The sequence below is a fragment of the Nerophis ophidion genome, linkage group LG20 (assembly GCF_033978795.1).
Source record: "Nerophis ophidion isolate RoL-2023_Sa linkage group LG20, RoL_Noph_v1.0, whole genome shotgun sequence".
Taxonomy (NCBI): Eukaryota; Metazoa; Chordata; class Actinopteri; order Syngnathiformes; family Syngnathidae; genus Nerophis; species Nerophis ophidion.
In genome coordinates this window covers 38,222,987-38,239,465 of record NC_084630.1, presented here as the reverse complement: position 1 = coordinate 38,239,465, position 16,479 = coordinate 38,222,987, and the positions used below count along the sequence as shown (strand labels likewise).

The window sequence follows — 16,479 nt, the reverse complement described above, 5'->3', positions numbered from 1 at the left end:
CAAAAATCCTTTATAAATACATTTATTGAATAATACTTCATCAAAATATGAATGTAAGTTCATAAACTGTGAAAAGAAATGCAACAATGCAATATTCAGTGTTGACAGCTAGATTTTTTGTGGACATTTTCAATAAATATTGATGTTAAAGATTTCTTTTTTTGTGAAGAAATGTTTAGAATTAAGTTGATGAATCCAGATGGATCTTTATTACAATCCCCAAAGAGGGCACTTTAAGTTGATGATTACTTCTATGTGGAGAAATCTTTATTTATAATTGAATCACTTGTTTATTTCTCAACAAGTTTTTAGTTATTTTTTATCTTTTTTTCCCAAATAGTTCAAGAAAGACCACTACAAATGAGCAATATTTAGCACTGTTATACAATTTAATAAATCAGAAACTGATGACATAGTGCTGTATTTTACTTCTTTATCTCTTTTTTTCAACCAAAAATGCTTTGCTCTGATTAGGGGGTACTTGAATTAAAACAATATTCACAGTGGGTACATCACTGAAAAAAGGTTGAGAACCACTGTTTTAGGGGCCCTATAGGCAGAATTAGAACAACTACCTTTGGCTCCATTGTAAGCCCACTTTGGATCGCATTTATGTAACATTTAGAATACATTAAAAAATACATCAGTGGTCATGTCTTTCATAATGATTGGCAACAATAGGCAAAATTCCAAAAAAAAGTTCAGATTCATGTCATCGCCCATGTAAATGAGTGGCTTTATCACTCCCTACAGGCAGAACACGCACTGTGCGTAGGTAGGGGCCCACAATCTCTCGGGTCCAGTCCCCGTTTTGCATGAAAGAGTGCGTGTAAAATGTCAAATAATGAATGACAGGGTGCTGTATATGACATTTTATCTCAGATGTATTCCCAGCGCCAGGGCTGGTCAATGACCATAAAACAGACCTGGGCAAATTAAGACCCGGGGGCCACGTGCGGCCCGTTAAGATTTTGAATCTGGCTCGGCGGACATTCCCAAATAATGGTTTTAGTTGTTTAAGATGGAAAGTGTAGCTGCCATTATGATGTGCACTCATGTTTTCTAATGACCGTAAGTCCTCAACTATATTAAGTCTTTCAATGGTTGGAATCTGCACTTTTGCATGATATACTAGTTACTATGGTCATGTAATTAGTTACTATGGTCATGTAATTAGTTACTATGGTCATGTAATTAGTTACTATGGTCATCTAATTAGTTACTATGGTCATGTAATTAGTTACTATGGTCATGTAATTAGTTACTATGGTCATGTAATTAGTTACTATGGTCATCTAATTAGTTACTATGGTCATGTAATTAGTTACTATGGTCATCTAATTAGTTACTATGGTCATGTAATTAGTTACTATGGTCATCTAATTAGTTACTATGGTCATCTAATTAGTTACTATGGTCATGTAATTAGTTACTATGGTCATCTAATTAGTTACTATAGTTATCTAATTAGTTACTATGGTCATCTAATTAGTTACTATGGTCATCTAGTTAGTTACTATGGTCATCTAATTAGTTACTATGGTCATCTAATTAGTTACTATGGTCATCTAATTAGTTACTATGGTCATGTAATTAGTTATTATGGGCATCTAATTAGTTACTATGGTCATCTAATTAGTTACTATGGTCATGTAATTAGTTATTATGGTCATCTAATTAGTTACTATGGTCATCTAATTAGTTACTATGGTCATGTAATTAGTTACTATGGTCATCTAATTAGTTACTATGGTCATGTAATTAGTTACTATGGTCATCTAATTAGTTACTATGGTCATCCAATTAGTTACTATGGTCATGTAATTAGTTACTATGGTCATCTAATTAGTTACTATGGTCATCTAATTAGTTACTATGGTCATCTAATTAGTTACTATGGTCATCTAGTTAGTTACTATGGTCATCTAATTAGTTACTATGGTCATCTAATTAGTTACTATGGTCATCTAATTAGTTACTATGGTCATGTAATTAGTTACTATGGTCATCTAATTAGTTACTATGGTCATCTAATTAGTTACTATAGTTATCTAATTAGTTGCTGTGGTCATCTAATTAGTTACTATAGTCATCTAGTTAGTTATTATGGTAATCTAATTAGTTACTATGGGCATCTAATTAGTTACTATGGTCATCTAATTAGTTACTATGGTCATCTAATTAGTTACTATGGTCATCTAATTAGTTACTATGGTCATCTAATTATTTACTATGGTCATCTAATTAGTTACTATAGTCATCTAGTTAGTTATTATGGTAATCTAATGAGTTACTATGGTCATCTAATTAGTTACTATGGTCATCTAATTAGTTACTATGGTCATCTAATTAGTTACTATAGTCATCTAGTTAGTTATTATGGTAATCTAATTAGTTACTATGGTCATCTAATTAGTTACTATGGTCATCTAATTAGTTACTATGGTCATCTAGTTAGTTATTATGGTAATCTAATTAGTTACTATGGTCATCTAGTTAGTTACTATGGTCATCTAATTAGTAACTGGTAATCCACGTCACAGCAGCTCAGACGAGGCACCAAGCAGTGTGGGCGGAAAGCGTTTCCACAGACAACGGAAGGAGATTTTTACAACAAAGTTCTAAAGCTAAGTGATATATCAGATTATAGGTGGATATATTTTGTACCCTTCGTGTTCATGTTTCACGGTCTGTTGCATTTCACTTGATTGTAAAATATGTCGATCGAAAGGGGGTGACATTCATATTTTGTCAATATTCAGTGTTTTATCGTTCGTAGAAAAAAATTTAAATTCCATTACGTTTTTTAAGGCGGTCTGTCATAACGGTTTTTAGCATTCAATCAGACATTATTGTGAGGTTTTGTATTAGTGTTCCTAAAAATAAATGACCAGCCCCCAGACACATTTTTCTCTCTAAATGTGGCCCCCGGAGTCAAAATGATTGCCCAGGCCTGCCATAAAAGGATCAAATGTGCAACTTTGTTTTCATATTTTGCATTAAAAACATACATATTTGACCAGTTTATATCCGAGGAATTCGTTTTCAGCACAAAATGTGTATCAAATTAAATGATTAAAAAGTATGACAATAGTTTGAAATTTCAAATTACATTTGAAATGTAATGGGGAAGACGGCTTCGAAATAAAAATCTGCCAAGGGCTAAGTTCTTTGACTCGAGTTCAGCCTTGTGGTTAAAACAGTAGTAGAAACAGGCTTTATTGCTATCAACTCGGAATTATTTAGTTTTATTAATGCGACGCAAAATGGCCACTGGCTGTGGAGAAGCTTGACTTGACATGTTCAAGAACCTCTAAGGATATAATTTGAAAAATCCAAGCATTGCTACAGATATTAATACACTTTCAATTGATATCCGTACATAGCAAGATACAGTAGCAGAAAAGGTGTCATTCCACCACATAAGAGGAAAATATGTAAAGTGGAACCTCGGTTTATGAACTGAACTGGTTCTTGAACAGGGTTTGTAAATCGCAAAAATGTGTTTAAAGTGAAGCAAATTTCTTCAAAAGAAAAAATGTAAATATGAATAATAATTTCCAGCCTCGGGCAGCACGGTGGAGCAGGGGTTAGTGCATGTGCCTCACAATACAAAGGTCCTGGGTTCAATCCCGGGCTCGGGATCTTTCTGTGTGGAGTTTGCATGTTCTCCCCGTGACTGCGTGGGTTCCCTCCGGGTACTCCGGCTTCCTCCCACCTCCAAACACATGCACCTGGGGATAGGCCCCTCCCACCTCCAAACACATGCACCTGGGGATAGGCCCCTCCCACCTCCAAACACATGCACCTGGGGATAGGTTGATTGGCAACACTAAATGGTCCCTAGTGTGTGAATGTTGTCTGTCTATCTGTGTTGGCCCTGCGATGAGGTGGCGACTTGTCCAGGATGTAAACGCCTTCTATGATGAACATTTCCAAGCACTTCACCCAAAATTCAAGCATTTTTCAAACTTTGAAAACACAATATTAAAATCCAAACATTTTCAAGCTCCCGGACGAACCCTGAAAGTGCTATGCAGTATCATGCAAACATAAGGAGGTGATGAATCAACTTTCTAAAACGACAACAAGGGCACACAAACTGAACTCCCTTTGGTGCCCTCACAAACGATCAGAAATTACTAAAATCCTTAACTTTAACGGCCATAATGCGACAATATTTAAAAAAGTAAAATCCACTTACAGTACATTAACATCTGCAAAAGTGCTGCTCAGGAGAGGATATGAGAAGAGGAAGTATTCACTTCTGCTGTGATACAAGTTCACTTTCGCATGTCTTTCCAAAAAGTCGGTTCTCGTCACAAAAAATTGCTTTGGTACAAAACCGGCTTCCTTGATCTTGTCAATACGAAAACGCACAGAATGGCTGCAAGCGAGCGAGACACAACATGAATGAATGAAGCGTTCATACAAAGAGACATGGTTCTTCATCTGAAAGTCGTAAACCAAAGTTTGATAATAGAGGGGGGTTGTTTGTAAATCTAGGAAAAAGAAGTTATGTGGTGAATTTGCAAATGTTTAAGTCTTGATATATGCTTATTTGAATAATTGTGAGATTTAGATGTGAGGCATGAGGACAAGTTGTTTCCTTCTTTACATCCATTTGTGCTTGTCATCAAAAGGTGAGCACAGTGCTTAACTTATTTTTATACTTGGGTCTGAAAATATTAGTTAAAAACAGTTTGTGTAAAATTATACTTATACGATGGCACAGTTCAATTATTTCACATTTTTAACATTTTCTATGGGATGTTTTTTTTTTAAATAAATGCAACTGTACTGAATAAAAGTAATTTCATGAAGCCAATGTTTGCAAACTCAGGATGTTTTAATAACAATTTCCACTTTTACAAAAAAAAGGACAAAATATTCTTCAGGATTGAAGCGTCATCAAACAAAAGTATTCCCTCAGGAACCAAAACCGGGGGGGGAAAAAATCCTCAACGGGCTAAACTTTCCTCTTCTGTGTGCTAATATAGAGAACTGTGGGGATAAGAAAGACAAAAGGCATACGTTAAGTTTGTGCATCCATCCATCCATCCATCCATCCATCCATCCATCATCTTCCGCTTATCCGAGGTCGGGTCGCGGGGGCAACAGCCTAAGCAGGGAAACCCAGACTTCCCTCTCCCCAGCCACTTCGTCTAGCTCTTCCCGGGGGATCCCGAGGCGTTCCCAGGCCAGCCGGGAGACATAGTCTTCCCAACGTGTCCTGGGTCTTCCCCGTGGCCTCCTACCGGTTGGACGTGCCCTAAACACCTCCCTAGGGAGGCGTTCGGGTGGCATCCTGACCAGATGCCCGAACCACCTCATCTGGCTCCTCTCGATGTGGAGGAGCAGCGGCTTTACTTTGAGTTCCTCCCGGATGGCAGAACTTCTCACCCTATCTCTAAGGGAGAGACCCGCCACCCGGAGGAGAAAACTCATTTGGGCCGCTTGTACCCGTGATCTTATCCTTTCGGTCATGACCCAAAGCTCATGACCATAGGTGAGGATGGGAACGTAGATCGACCGGTAAATTGAGAGCTTTGCCTTCCGGCTCAGCTCCTTCTTCACCACAACGGATCGGTACAACGTCCGCATTACTGAAGACGCCGCACCGATCCGCCTGTCGATCTCACGATCCACTCTTCCCCCACTCATGAACAAGACTCCTAGGTACTTGAACTCCTCCACTTGGGGCAGGGTCTCCTCCCCAACCCGGAGATGGCACTCCACCCTTTTCCGGGCGAGAACCATGGACTCGGACTTGGAGGTGCTGATTCTCATTCCGGTCGCTTCACACTCGGCTGCGAACCGATCCAGCGAGAGCTGAAGATCCCGGTCGGATGAAGCCATCAGGACCACATCAGTGACAATTAATTATTAAATGATTTAACACAATTTCTGTCTCTAAAGACTCTCACCATTGTTTCCTCGCAGAAATGCATCACCGTATTTGTTCTTGAGCTGTCCATTGACATACTCCTCTGTCTGCTCTATGGCGATGTTCATGTAGCCATCCAGACAGGCCAGGACACCTGCACACATGTCGCATGCATTAATAAATACAAAAGTCATCCATATGTATTTTAACAGCGGCTTTACATTACCTCTGTAATCGACGCCGGAGTTCAGCTTGACCACCACCGGTCGGCCGATGATCTGCTTCAGGAAATCACTGGGTGTCTGCTTTCTGAGACTCATCCTTATTGAGTGTTTACAACTGTAACCAGAAAAAAGTAACGATAAACAATAGGTAAGCTAACTGAGGCTAAGTCTACAATAAGTCGTTTAACCCCTTAAACGAATAATATTTTTGCCTAAGCCCCATTTCAGCCACACTAAACCATCGTTTAAGGCCCCCCTACCTTGAATCTCCAGCTTTGTATGGACTCATTGATCGTTTACAAACTGAGTTCGGAGAGGAAGTGGCGTCAGAAAGACGGCAGCCCACACAGGAAGTGACGTCAGGACGCGCCACAGCCAGCTTCATAATAAAGCGGTTTCGTAACTCAGAGGTAACCCCATAAAAATATGTTCTCGCATGAGGCATGGTAAGAATTCATCTGTTCCAGGGTCAAAACTCTTAGCACTCGCCAACATAAAGCTTTTTAAAAAAGTACGTCAAAAGGTAATATTTTTAAAAATAGCATTTGTATTGTTAATTGTCAGGTGCAGTAAGTGCAAGAACGAGTTAATGGCAACACTTGATAATATTGCTATGTTCAACCTTTGATACTTTTCTACTTCTAGTATCCTCAATATATTTCTTTATTTAGCTTAACATCACTGATATGTGTTTAAAGAGTGTAAACCAGGGATGCCCTTTACCTCGATAGAGAGCTAGCGGTGGATGGTGGAGGGTGTGTCAGTCCTTCGCCAGTCAGGCATTCAAACTACCTCCGAAATATGGATTGAGTTTCCAATAATTTCTACAACTCTTATTTTTTTGTGATAGAGTGATTGGAGCACATACTTGTTGGTCAGAAAAACATTCATTAAGTGGCATTCAGTGAGGTAAGATGAATTAAATGCACTGACAGTTTAGGTCAGGGGTCACCAACCTTTTTGAAAGCAAGAGCTACTTCTTGGGTACTGATTAATGCCAAGGGCTACCAGTTTGATACACAAATTGCCAGAAATAGCCAATTTGCTCAATTTACCTTTAATAAGTAAATCTATATATATAAAAATGGGTATTTCTGTCTGTCATTCCGTCGTACATTTTTTTTCCTTTTACGGAAGGTTTATTGTAGAGAAAAAATGATGAAAAAAAACACTTAGTTGAACGGTTTAAAAGAGGAGAAAACAGAAAAAAAATGAAAATAAAATTTTGAAACATAGTTTATCTTAAATTTCGACTCTTTAAAATTCAAAATTCAACCAAAAAATAAATAGAAAAATTAGCTAATTCGAATCTTTTTGAAAAAAATAAAAAAATTTATGGCACATCATTAGGAATGTTTCCTGATTAGGATTAATTTTTGAGTTTTGATGACATGTTTTAAATAGGTTAAAATCCAATCTGCACTTTGTTAGAATATATAAAAAATTGTACCAAGCTATATGTCTAACAAAGACAAATCATTAATGTTTCTAGATTTTCCAGAACAAAAATTTTAAAATAAATTCAAAAGACTTTAATATAAGATTTAAATTTGATTCTACAGTTTTTCTAGATTTGCCAGAATATATTTTTTTTATTTTAATCATAAGTTTGAAGAAATATTTCACAAATATTCTTCGTTGAAAAAACAGAAGCTTAAATGAAGAATTTAATTAAAGTTGATTTATTATTCTTTACAATAATAATAATTTAAAAAAATACTTGAACATGGATTTAAATTGTTGGGAAGGAATTTAAAAGGTAAAAAGGTATATATGTTTCAAAATCCTAAAATCATTTTTAAGGTTGTATTTTTTTCTCTAAAATTGTCTTTCTGGAAATTATAAGAAGCAAAGTAAACAAATGAATTTATATAAAAAAGTGAAGACCAAGTCTTTAAAATATTATCTGGGATTTTCAAATCCTATTTGAGTTTTGTCTCTCTTAGAATTAAAAATGTTGAGCAAAGCGAGACCAACTTGCCAGTAAATAAATAAAATTTAATGAATATAGGCAGCTCACTGGTAAGTGCTGCTATTTGAGCTATTTTTAGAACAGGCCAGCGGGCGACTCATCTGGTCCTTACGGGCGACCTGGTGCCCGCGGGCACTGCGTTGGTGACCCTGGTTTAGGCTGCTCACTGGCTCCTCATCACCACTTCAAGATGGCGGCCCAATTTCTCGCGTCACAGCAGCCAATGCTGCGTCTACTTATAACATGTCTATGCTAGCGGCTACTTCCGCTAACTACAATGCTCGCGGCTGCTTCTGCTGACCACACTAGCGAATGTTTGGACTCTAGCTTAAAACTGCTGATATTATTCGTGTAAACACGTCTGTCAGCCATATAAGCTGCTGAAAGAAGAATCTAGCAGCTATTATTCTACCAAAAACACACTACATACAGTAGCTGCTACTTCCGGTAGCCAGGCTAACAGCTACTTCCGGTCACCCGCTATTTTGGCAAACAAAACCCAGCTTCTAGACGGTAAAGTTGAACTCACTTACTGCCATGTTTTGACTAGTTATCTCTCACTGGGCAACATGAAAGACGTTACGAGTAAAGTCTGCGGTCGTCAACAAGCGCTTACGTTGGTGGTGGTGAGCTAACTGGCGGCTAATGCTAACGGAAGGAAGCTGCGTGCACAAAGCCAGCACTTAAATGTCGGCGGAGGGTTCTTGTGGTTTAAGTAAATGTAGTCAAGCGGGACTATGCAAGTTGTTTGCAGTGGATTATTTGTGAAGAAGAGGGAGTTGCATTACCTTGTTTTACCTTGTAAATGTTGTCTAGACGACACAGGCAAGCATGGAGTAGAGAAGCAGTACGGCGGCTGAGCGCGGACAAAAAGGACACCAAGGCAGAATGACCACAGTATGACGTAAGTGATGACAACATTGATTGAAACATTTATTAGTAGATTGCACAGTACAGCACATATTCCTTAAAATTGACCACTAAATGGCAACACCCTAATAAGTTTTTCAACTTGTTTTAGTCCGGGTCTACGTTAATCAATTCATGGTAGATCAGATGAGTCGCCCGCTGGCCTGTTCTAAAAATAGCTCAAATAGCAGCACTTACCAGTGAGCTGCCTCTATTTTTTAAATTGTATTTATTTACAAGCAGGCTTGTCTCGCTTTGCTGGACATTTTTAATTCTAAGAGAGACAAAACTCAAATAGAATTTGAAAATCCAAGAATATATTTTAAAGACTTGGTCTTCACTTGTTTAAATACATTCATTTATTTTTTTTACTTTGCTTCTTATAACTTTCAGAAAGACAATTTTACAGAAAAAATACAACATTAAAGATGATTTTAGGCTTTTAAAACACATATACTTATTTACCTTTTAAATTCCTTCCTCTTCTTTCCTGACATTTTAAATCAATGTTCAAGTAAATATTTTTTTTATTGTAAATAATAATAAATAAATTAAATTCTTCATTTTGGCTTCAGTTTTTCTGACGAAGAATATTTGTGAAATATTTCTTCCAAAGACATGCACCTGGGGATAGGTTGATTGGCAACACTAAATTGGCCCTAGTGTGTGAATGTTGTCTGTCTATCTGTGTTGGCCCTGTGATGAGGTGGCGACTTGTCCAGGGTGTACCCCGGCTTCCTCCCGATTGTAGCTGAGATAGGCGCCAGCGCCCCCCGCGACCCCACAAGGGAATAAGCGGTAGAAAATGGATGGATTTCTTCAAACTTGTTATGATTAAAATTCCCAAAAAATTATTCTGGCAAATCTAGAAAATCTTTAGAATCAAATTTAAATATTTTTTCAAAGTCTTTTGAATTTCTTTTAAAATTGTTGTTCTGGAGAATCTAGAAGAAATAATGATTTGTCTTTGTTAGAAATATAGCTTGGTCCAATTTGTTATATATTCTAACAAAGTGCAGATTGGATTTTAACCTATTTAAAACATCTCATCCAAATTCTAAAATTAATCTTAATCAGGAAAAATTACTAATGATGTTCCATAAATTATTTTTTGTATTTTTTCAAAAAGATTCGAATTAGCTAGTTTTTCTCCTTTTTTTCGGGTAAATTTTGAATTTGAATGAATAACTAAACAAAACGTAAAACAGACAAATATGTTTAAAACCAAAAATGAACAATTACATGAAAGGCCAAACTTACAACCACCAATGATCTATACTCTGTTGCTCACTTTGTTTCTTTAATGTGTCAGGAGTGTAGTTCCACACCTGCTCCATTGTAAACTAATACTGTGGATTGGCCAGTTTTTGGAAAACGACTTTTAAAAAGTAATAATTATAGTTGCTCCTTATTCTACTAAAAAGGTAATGTAATTACTAAAAAAATTACTCTTCAATAAATGTAATTAATTGCCAAGGAAAGTTATTAAAGGGGCTGTTTGCAACTTGCTCACAATCCCATTTAAAAAAAAAAAAACTCATGACAATGAAAAGATACCCATCCATCTTCTTCCGCTTATTTGAGGTCGGGTCGCGGGGGCAGCAGCCTAAGCAGGGAAGCCCAGACTTCCCTCTCCCCAGCCACTTCGTCTAGCTCTTCCCGGGGGATCCCGAGGTGTTCCCAGGCCAGCCGGGAGACATAGTCTTCCCAACGGGGAAACATTATCACCAAACCTATGCAAGCGTCAATATATACCTTGATGTTGTAAAAAAAAGACCATGTATTTTTTTAACCAATTTCCGAACTCTAAATTGGTGAATTTTGGCAAATTAAACACCTCTCTGTTTATCGTTTTTTTAGCGTTCTGACGTCACCGAGGTAACACACCCGCCATTTTCATTTTCACATTACAGACACCGGGTCTCAGCTCTGTTATTTTCCGTTTTTTCGACTATTTTTTGGAACCTTGGAGACATCATGCCTCGTCGGTGTGTTGTCGGAGGGTGGAACAACACTAACAGGGAGGGATTCAAGTTGCACCACTGGCAAGAAATCTGCCGCCAGACCCCCATTGAATTTGCCAGAGTGTCTCCACATTTGACCGGCGATGCTAATAAGGCAGCCATGCTATGGGCCACTTCATTAGGTACACCCATGCTCTGGCCGAATAGCGCCAATTCGCTCAATAGCTTAAATTTCTTCTTCAATTTCGTTTTCGCTATCTGCCTCCATACTCCGACCATCTGTTTCAATACACGCGTAATCTGTTGAATCGCTTAAGCCGCTGAAATCCGAGTCTGAATCCGAGCTAATGTCGCTATATCTTGCTGTGGTAACCGCCATGTTGTGTGTATTGGCAGCCATGTATGACATCACAGGGAAATACACAGTCGCATCGCAAATAGCAAAAATCAAGAACTTTAATGCTTTTTTTAGGGATATTCCGGGAGGTGTAAAATTTTGAAAAAAACTTCGAAAAATAAAACAAGCCACTGGGAACTGATTTGTATTGTTTTTAACCCTTTTGAAATTGTGATAATGTTCCCCTTTATGTATTGGGTTTCACTATGTAAAGCGCTTTAAGTCACTAGAGAAAAAGCGCTATATAAATATAATTCACTTCACTTATTTTACTTTCCTTATCTCTTTTTTTAAACCAAACTTTGCTCCGATTAGGGGGTACTAGAATCCCAAAAAAAGGTTGAGAACCACTGCTCTAAACGGCACAGAATTGATTAACGTGGACCCCGACTTAAACAAGTTGAAAAACGTATTTGGGTGTTACCATTTAGTGGTCAATTGTACGGAATATGTACTGTACTGTGCAAACTACTAATAAAAGTATCAATCAATCAAAAAAAAACAGGCAAGCATGGAGTAGAGGAGCAATATGGCGGCTGAGCGAGGACAAAAAGGACACCAGGGCAGAAGTACCACAGTATGACGTAAGTGATGTAACCCCAATTAAATTGTTTGTGTTAGAGTTTATTTGGATTAAATGTATATTTAAAATATTTACCAAATATAAATGTCTGCAAGTAAGCCTACAAACCAATTAATGAAAACTGCAATCTAATTGTGGCAGGAGTCATAATAAAGTAATTATCAAATGTGGATGTTTAAAACAAAAGATGAACAATTACATGAAAAGCAATATTTACAACTAGCAATGGTCTTTACTCTGTGGCTCACTTTGCTCAGCACCTGCTGCTCGTTGAGAAGAGCAATGATGTGCTTTCACTTCCAAAAGATTCTTCCTTAGTTTTGTCTCTAGATTAGGGTTGTCCCGATACCAATATTTTGGTGCCGGTACCAAAATGTTTTTCGATACCTTTTGATACTTTTCTAAATAAAAGGGACCACAAACAATGTCATTATTGGCTTTATTTTTACAACAAATCTTAGGGTACATTAAACATATATTTTTTATTGCAATTTAGTCCTTAAATAAAATAGTAAACATACGAGACAACTTGTCTTTTAGTAGTAAATAAACAAACAAAGACTCCTATGCAGGCACATATTGTGCCATTTATTATATGATATTCTATTTTGTCAACATTATGTGGGACGAGCTGTAAAATTATTAATCTCCCTATTCATTTACAGTTAATATCTGCTTTTTTATGTTTCAACATGTTCTATCTAGACCTCTGTTAAAATGTAATAATTACTTTGATACTTTACATTAGTTTTGGAGGGTACCACACGTAGGTATCGATATTGTCATGTCTTGGTGATCATGTTTAGTTTGGCTTTGTTCTGTTTGGTTTTTGCACTCTGTCAGTTCCTGTTTTTTCACTCCCTGCTTTGTTTCCATGACAACCCATTAGTTTTCACCTGTCCTCATGTCACGCACCTGATTCATTTGGACTCGCGCACCTTCTGTTAATCACGTCACCTCTATTTAAGCCTGTAGTTGCCAGGCAGCCAGCCTGGCGACATCACCCTTTTCACATTCTTGTTATTCATGCTGATGATCCATGCTGCTCTTTTTCATGCTCTTTTCTCCTTCCATGTAAGTTTTCTTTATTCGTGCCATAGATTGCAAGTTTTGTTTTATGTCCATAGTTTTGCCTCTGTGGTAGTTTTGTTTTCTTAGCCAAGTTTTGAACCTCAGCTGAGAGCCCCTTTCGTTTGTTCCTTTTTTTCGAGTTAAGATTAAAATCACGTTTTTACCTTCACGCCATGTCCGATCCAGTCGCTTTTCACCACGGTAAAACAAATCACACCATAGTCCTAGTCTTGACAGATATGATACCAAGTACTTACAGGATCATACATTGGTCATATTCAAAGTATCCAGGGACACATTTTCTGAGTTTATAAACATAATATGCATTTTAAAAAAAGGAAAAAAATATTTTGTGAAGATAAAAAATACTAAATACGCTCTTGTACTTGGTATCATTACCATACTTGCCAACCCTCCCGGATTTTCCGGGAGACTTCCGAAATTCAGCACCTCTCCCGAAAACCTCCCGTAACAAATTTTCTCCCGAAATTCAGGCGGAGCTAGAGGCCACGCCCCCTCCAGCTCCATGCGGACCTGAGTGAGGACAGCCTGTTTTCACGTCCGCTTTCCAACAATATAAACAACGTGTCTGCCCAATGACGTTATAACTGTAGAATGATCGAGGGCGAGTTCTTGGTTTCTTATGTGGGTATATTGTTAGGCAGTTTTATTAACGTCCTCCCAGCGCGGTAACAACATACAACAACAGCAGTCACGTTTTCGTCTACCGTAAAGCCGTTCGTCTGCCGTAAACAGCAATGTTGTGACACTCTTAAACAGGACAATGCTGCCATCTACTGTACATGCATATGGTTAGAAAAATAGTGACAGAGAATAGAACAAGGGTGGAAAATTCAACCCTTAACACAACAATGAGTAGATGAGTGTTATGTGTGTGCATATGTGTAAATAAATGAACACTGAAATTCAAGTATTTCTTTTCTCTATTTATATATATATATATATATATATATATATATATATATACACCCCCGACCACGCCCCCACTCCGGCCACCCCCCACTTCCCGAAATTGGAGGTCTCAAGGTTGGCAAGTATGATCATTACAGTGGATATCAGGTGTAGATCCACCCATGGCATTTGTTTACATTGTGACGCCTGTGAGCTATTGTATCCTCCTATGGTGTGTTGTGAAGCATGTTTAGCTATTCCTCGTCCTGCAGTGATGATACTTGTAAGAAACTTACTTTATATTTGTCGCCATGGAGGCGAGAATTACTAATTTAGCCATGTCATAAATCACCTCTTCCTGAGGGTGTTTCAGTGTTATAACTTCACCTTTATCGTTAGTTTTTGGGCCAAAATGCATCATTCTCCCTTTTCTGTCCACACACTGTGTCTGTTTTTAAGCACTCTGTGTGTGTGCGCTGCCGAACATGCTCCTCTGATTGTAAAACCAGCAATTTCATGATGTGACGACGTGCAGCCATGCCCGGGAAACGGTACTTTTCAAACAGAGTATAGTACGGTTTTTGATTCATTAGTAGCTGAGATAGGCGCCAGCGCCCCCCGCGACCCCGAACGGGAATAAGCGGCAGAAAATGGATGGATGGATGGATAGTACCACGATACTATACCAGTACCGGTATGCCGTACAACCCTACTCTAGACGTTTTAATGCAAAAGTGTCCAGAGGGGCTGCATTGCTCTCTAGACCAGTGGTTCTCAAATGGGGGTACGTGTACCCCTGGGGGTACTTGAAGGTATGCCAAGGGGTACGTGAGATTTTTTTTTAAATATTGTAAAAATAGCAACAATTCAAAAATCCTTTATAAATATATTTATTGAATAATACTTCAACAAAATATGAATCTACTGTAAGTTCATAAAGTGTGAAAAGAAATGCAACAATGCAATATTCAGTGTTGACAGCTAGATTTTTTGTGGACATGTTCAATAAATATTGATGTTAAAGATTTATTTTTTTGTGAAGAAATGTTTAGAAGTAAGTTGATGAATCCAGATGGATCTCTATTACAATCCCCAAAGAGAGCACTTTAAGTTGATGATTACTTCTACGTGTAAAAATCTTTATTTAGGGACCGATGTCCCTTTGGGACAGAGGACCCTATTGAATTTCTAGCATTTTATTATTATTCTTTATTATTATACCGCCGCCTCTTTGAGCTGTAGTTTGACCCCCTTAACATGCTTCAAGACTCACCAAATTGAACACACACATCAGGACTGATGAAATTTGCGATCTAATCAAAAAACCAAACCCCAAAACTCAAAATTTTGCTCTAGCGCCCCCTAGGAAGAAAACAGAGACAAAACTGCCTCTAACTCCCAGTAGGAACGTCATAGACATATGAAACTAAAACCTCTATGTAGGTCTCACTTAGACTTATATTTCATACTCTGACAACCCCCAGCTAAAATCCACAGGAAGTTTGCAATTCCCCCTTCAATACAAAAGTTGGGTGAAAAATGTCCCTTTTTTTCAAACATTATCTCCTCTGAGGCCGTTTGTCTTGTCGGCTTCAAATAAGCACAGGAGAGATATTTAACCCTTCTGATTAAAATTTGATGAAAAAGTTTATAACTAATCTAAGAGACTGATGTATAATACATGTGTATACAACTTTTTCTCTGTGTAATAATCCATCCATCCATCTTCTACCGCTTATCCAGGCTTGGATCACGGGGGCAACTTTAATTAGGGTCCGCCCTGCCAGCAAAGGACATCCATGTCCTTTGCTAAGGCAAGGACCCTATTGTTCCTGTAGCGTTTTATTATTCTTTCTTTCTTCCGCACCGACACTCGCCTATGCGCTGTATTTTGACCCCCTGACCATGCTTCAAAACTCACAAAATTTTACACACGCGTCGGTGAGGAGTTTCTTCCCAACATATTAGGGAGCCAAACCCCAAAAATCAAAATTGCGCTCTAGCGCCCCCTAGGAAAAGACAAAAAATGAATTGCTTGTAACTTCGGTTAGGAATGTCGTAGAGACATGAAACAAAATCCTCTATGTAGGTCTGACTAAGACCTAAATTCCCCATTAGAAATGCCTATACCTAAAATCAACATAAATTTTGCAAAACCCTTTCAAAGCAAAATTTTCACAAAAAATGCTATTTTTGCCTCTTTGAGCTGTAATTTGACCCCCTTAAAATGCTTCAAAACTCACCAAACTTGGCAGACACATCAGGACTGGCAGAAATTGTGATTTAATGAAAAAAAAAAATTATAAAACTCAAAATTGCGCTCTACAAAATTTTTTGAATGAAACACAGAAAAAACTGCTTCTAGGACGAAAACACAGACAAAACTGCTTGTAACTTCCGGTAGGAATGTCGGAAAGACATGAAACAAAAACTTCTATGTAGGTCTTACTTAGACCTACATTTTAATAATTGACAGCTAGCAGAAATAATCAACAGGAAGTTGGCAATTACCCCTTCAAAATAAAAGTTTTCGTGAAAACCCGTCACCTTTTTCAAATCG

The 16,479-nt window shown here is 37.8% G+C and overlaps 1 protein-coding gene and 2 long non-coding RNA genes across 4 annotated transcripts in view; 2 read left to right on the top strand and 1 right to left on the bottom strand.

The window, feature by feature from the left end:
• Positions 1 to 16,479, top strand: part of LOC133539116 (uncharacterized) — a 1,110,877-nt gene that overhangs the window by 77,128 nt on the left and 1,017,270 nt on the right. The gene's annotated exons all lie outside the window — the stretch shown is intronic.
• On the bottom strand, positions 4,831 to 9,000 carry lsm6 (LSM6 homolog, U6 small nuclear RNA and mRNA degradation associated). Of its 2 annotated transcripts, none has more exons than XM_061881204.1 (4): positions 8,872 to 9,000; positions 6,114 to 6,226; positions 5,928 to 6,041; positions 4,831 to 5,004 (listed from the first exon to the last, which is right to left on the bottom strand). In XM_061881204.1, the coding sequence occupies exons 2-4, from the start codon at positions 6,205 to 6,207 to the stop codon at positions 4,970 to 4,972; spliced, it is 243 nt and encodes an 80-aa protein (XP_061737188.1). In that variant the 5' UTR covers positions 6,208 to 6,226; positions 8,872 to 9,000; the 3' UTR covers positions 4,831 to 4,969. The 2 variants fall into 2 exon arrangements, with proteins under 2 accessions (XP_061737188.1, XP_061737189.1); XM_061881205.1 differs by having other exon boundaries at positions 8,882 to 8,995.
• LOC133539118 (uncharacterized) overlaps positions 8,317 to 16,479 on the top strand; it is a 76,599-nt gene continuing 68,436 nt past the window's right edge. The window contains exons 1-2 of the long non-coding RNA XR_009803191.1: positions 8,317 to 8,987; positions 11,859 to 11,937. This is a non-coding gene — a long non-coding RNA (uncharacterized LOC133539118). The remainder of the gene's footprint in view (positions 8,988 to 11,858; positions 11,938 to 16,479) is intronic.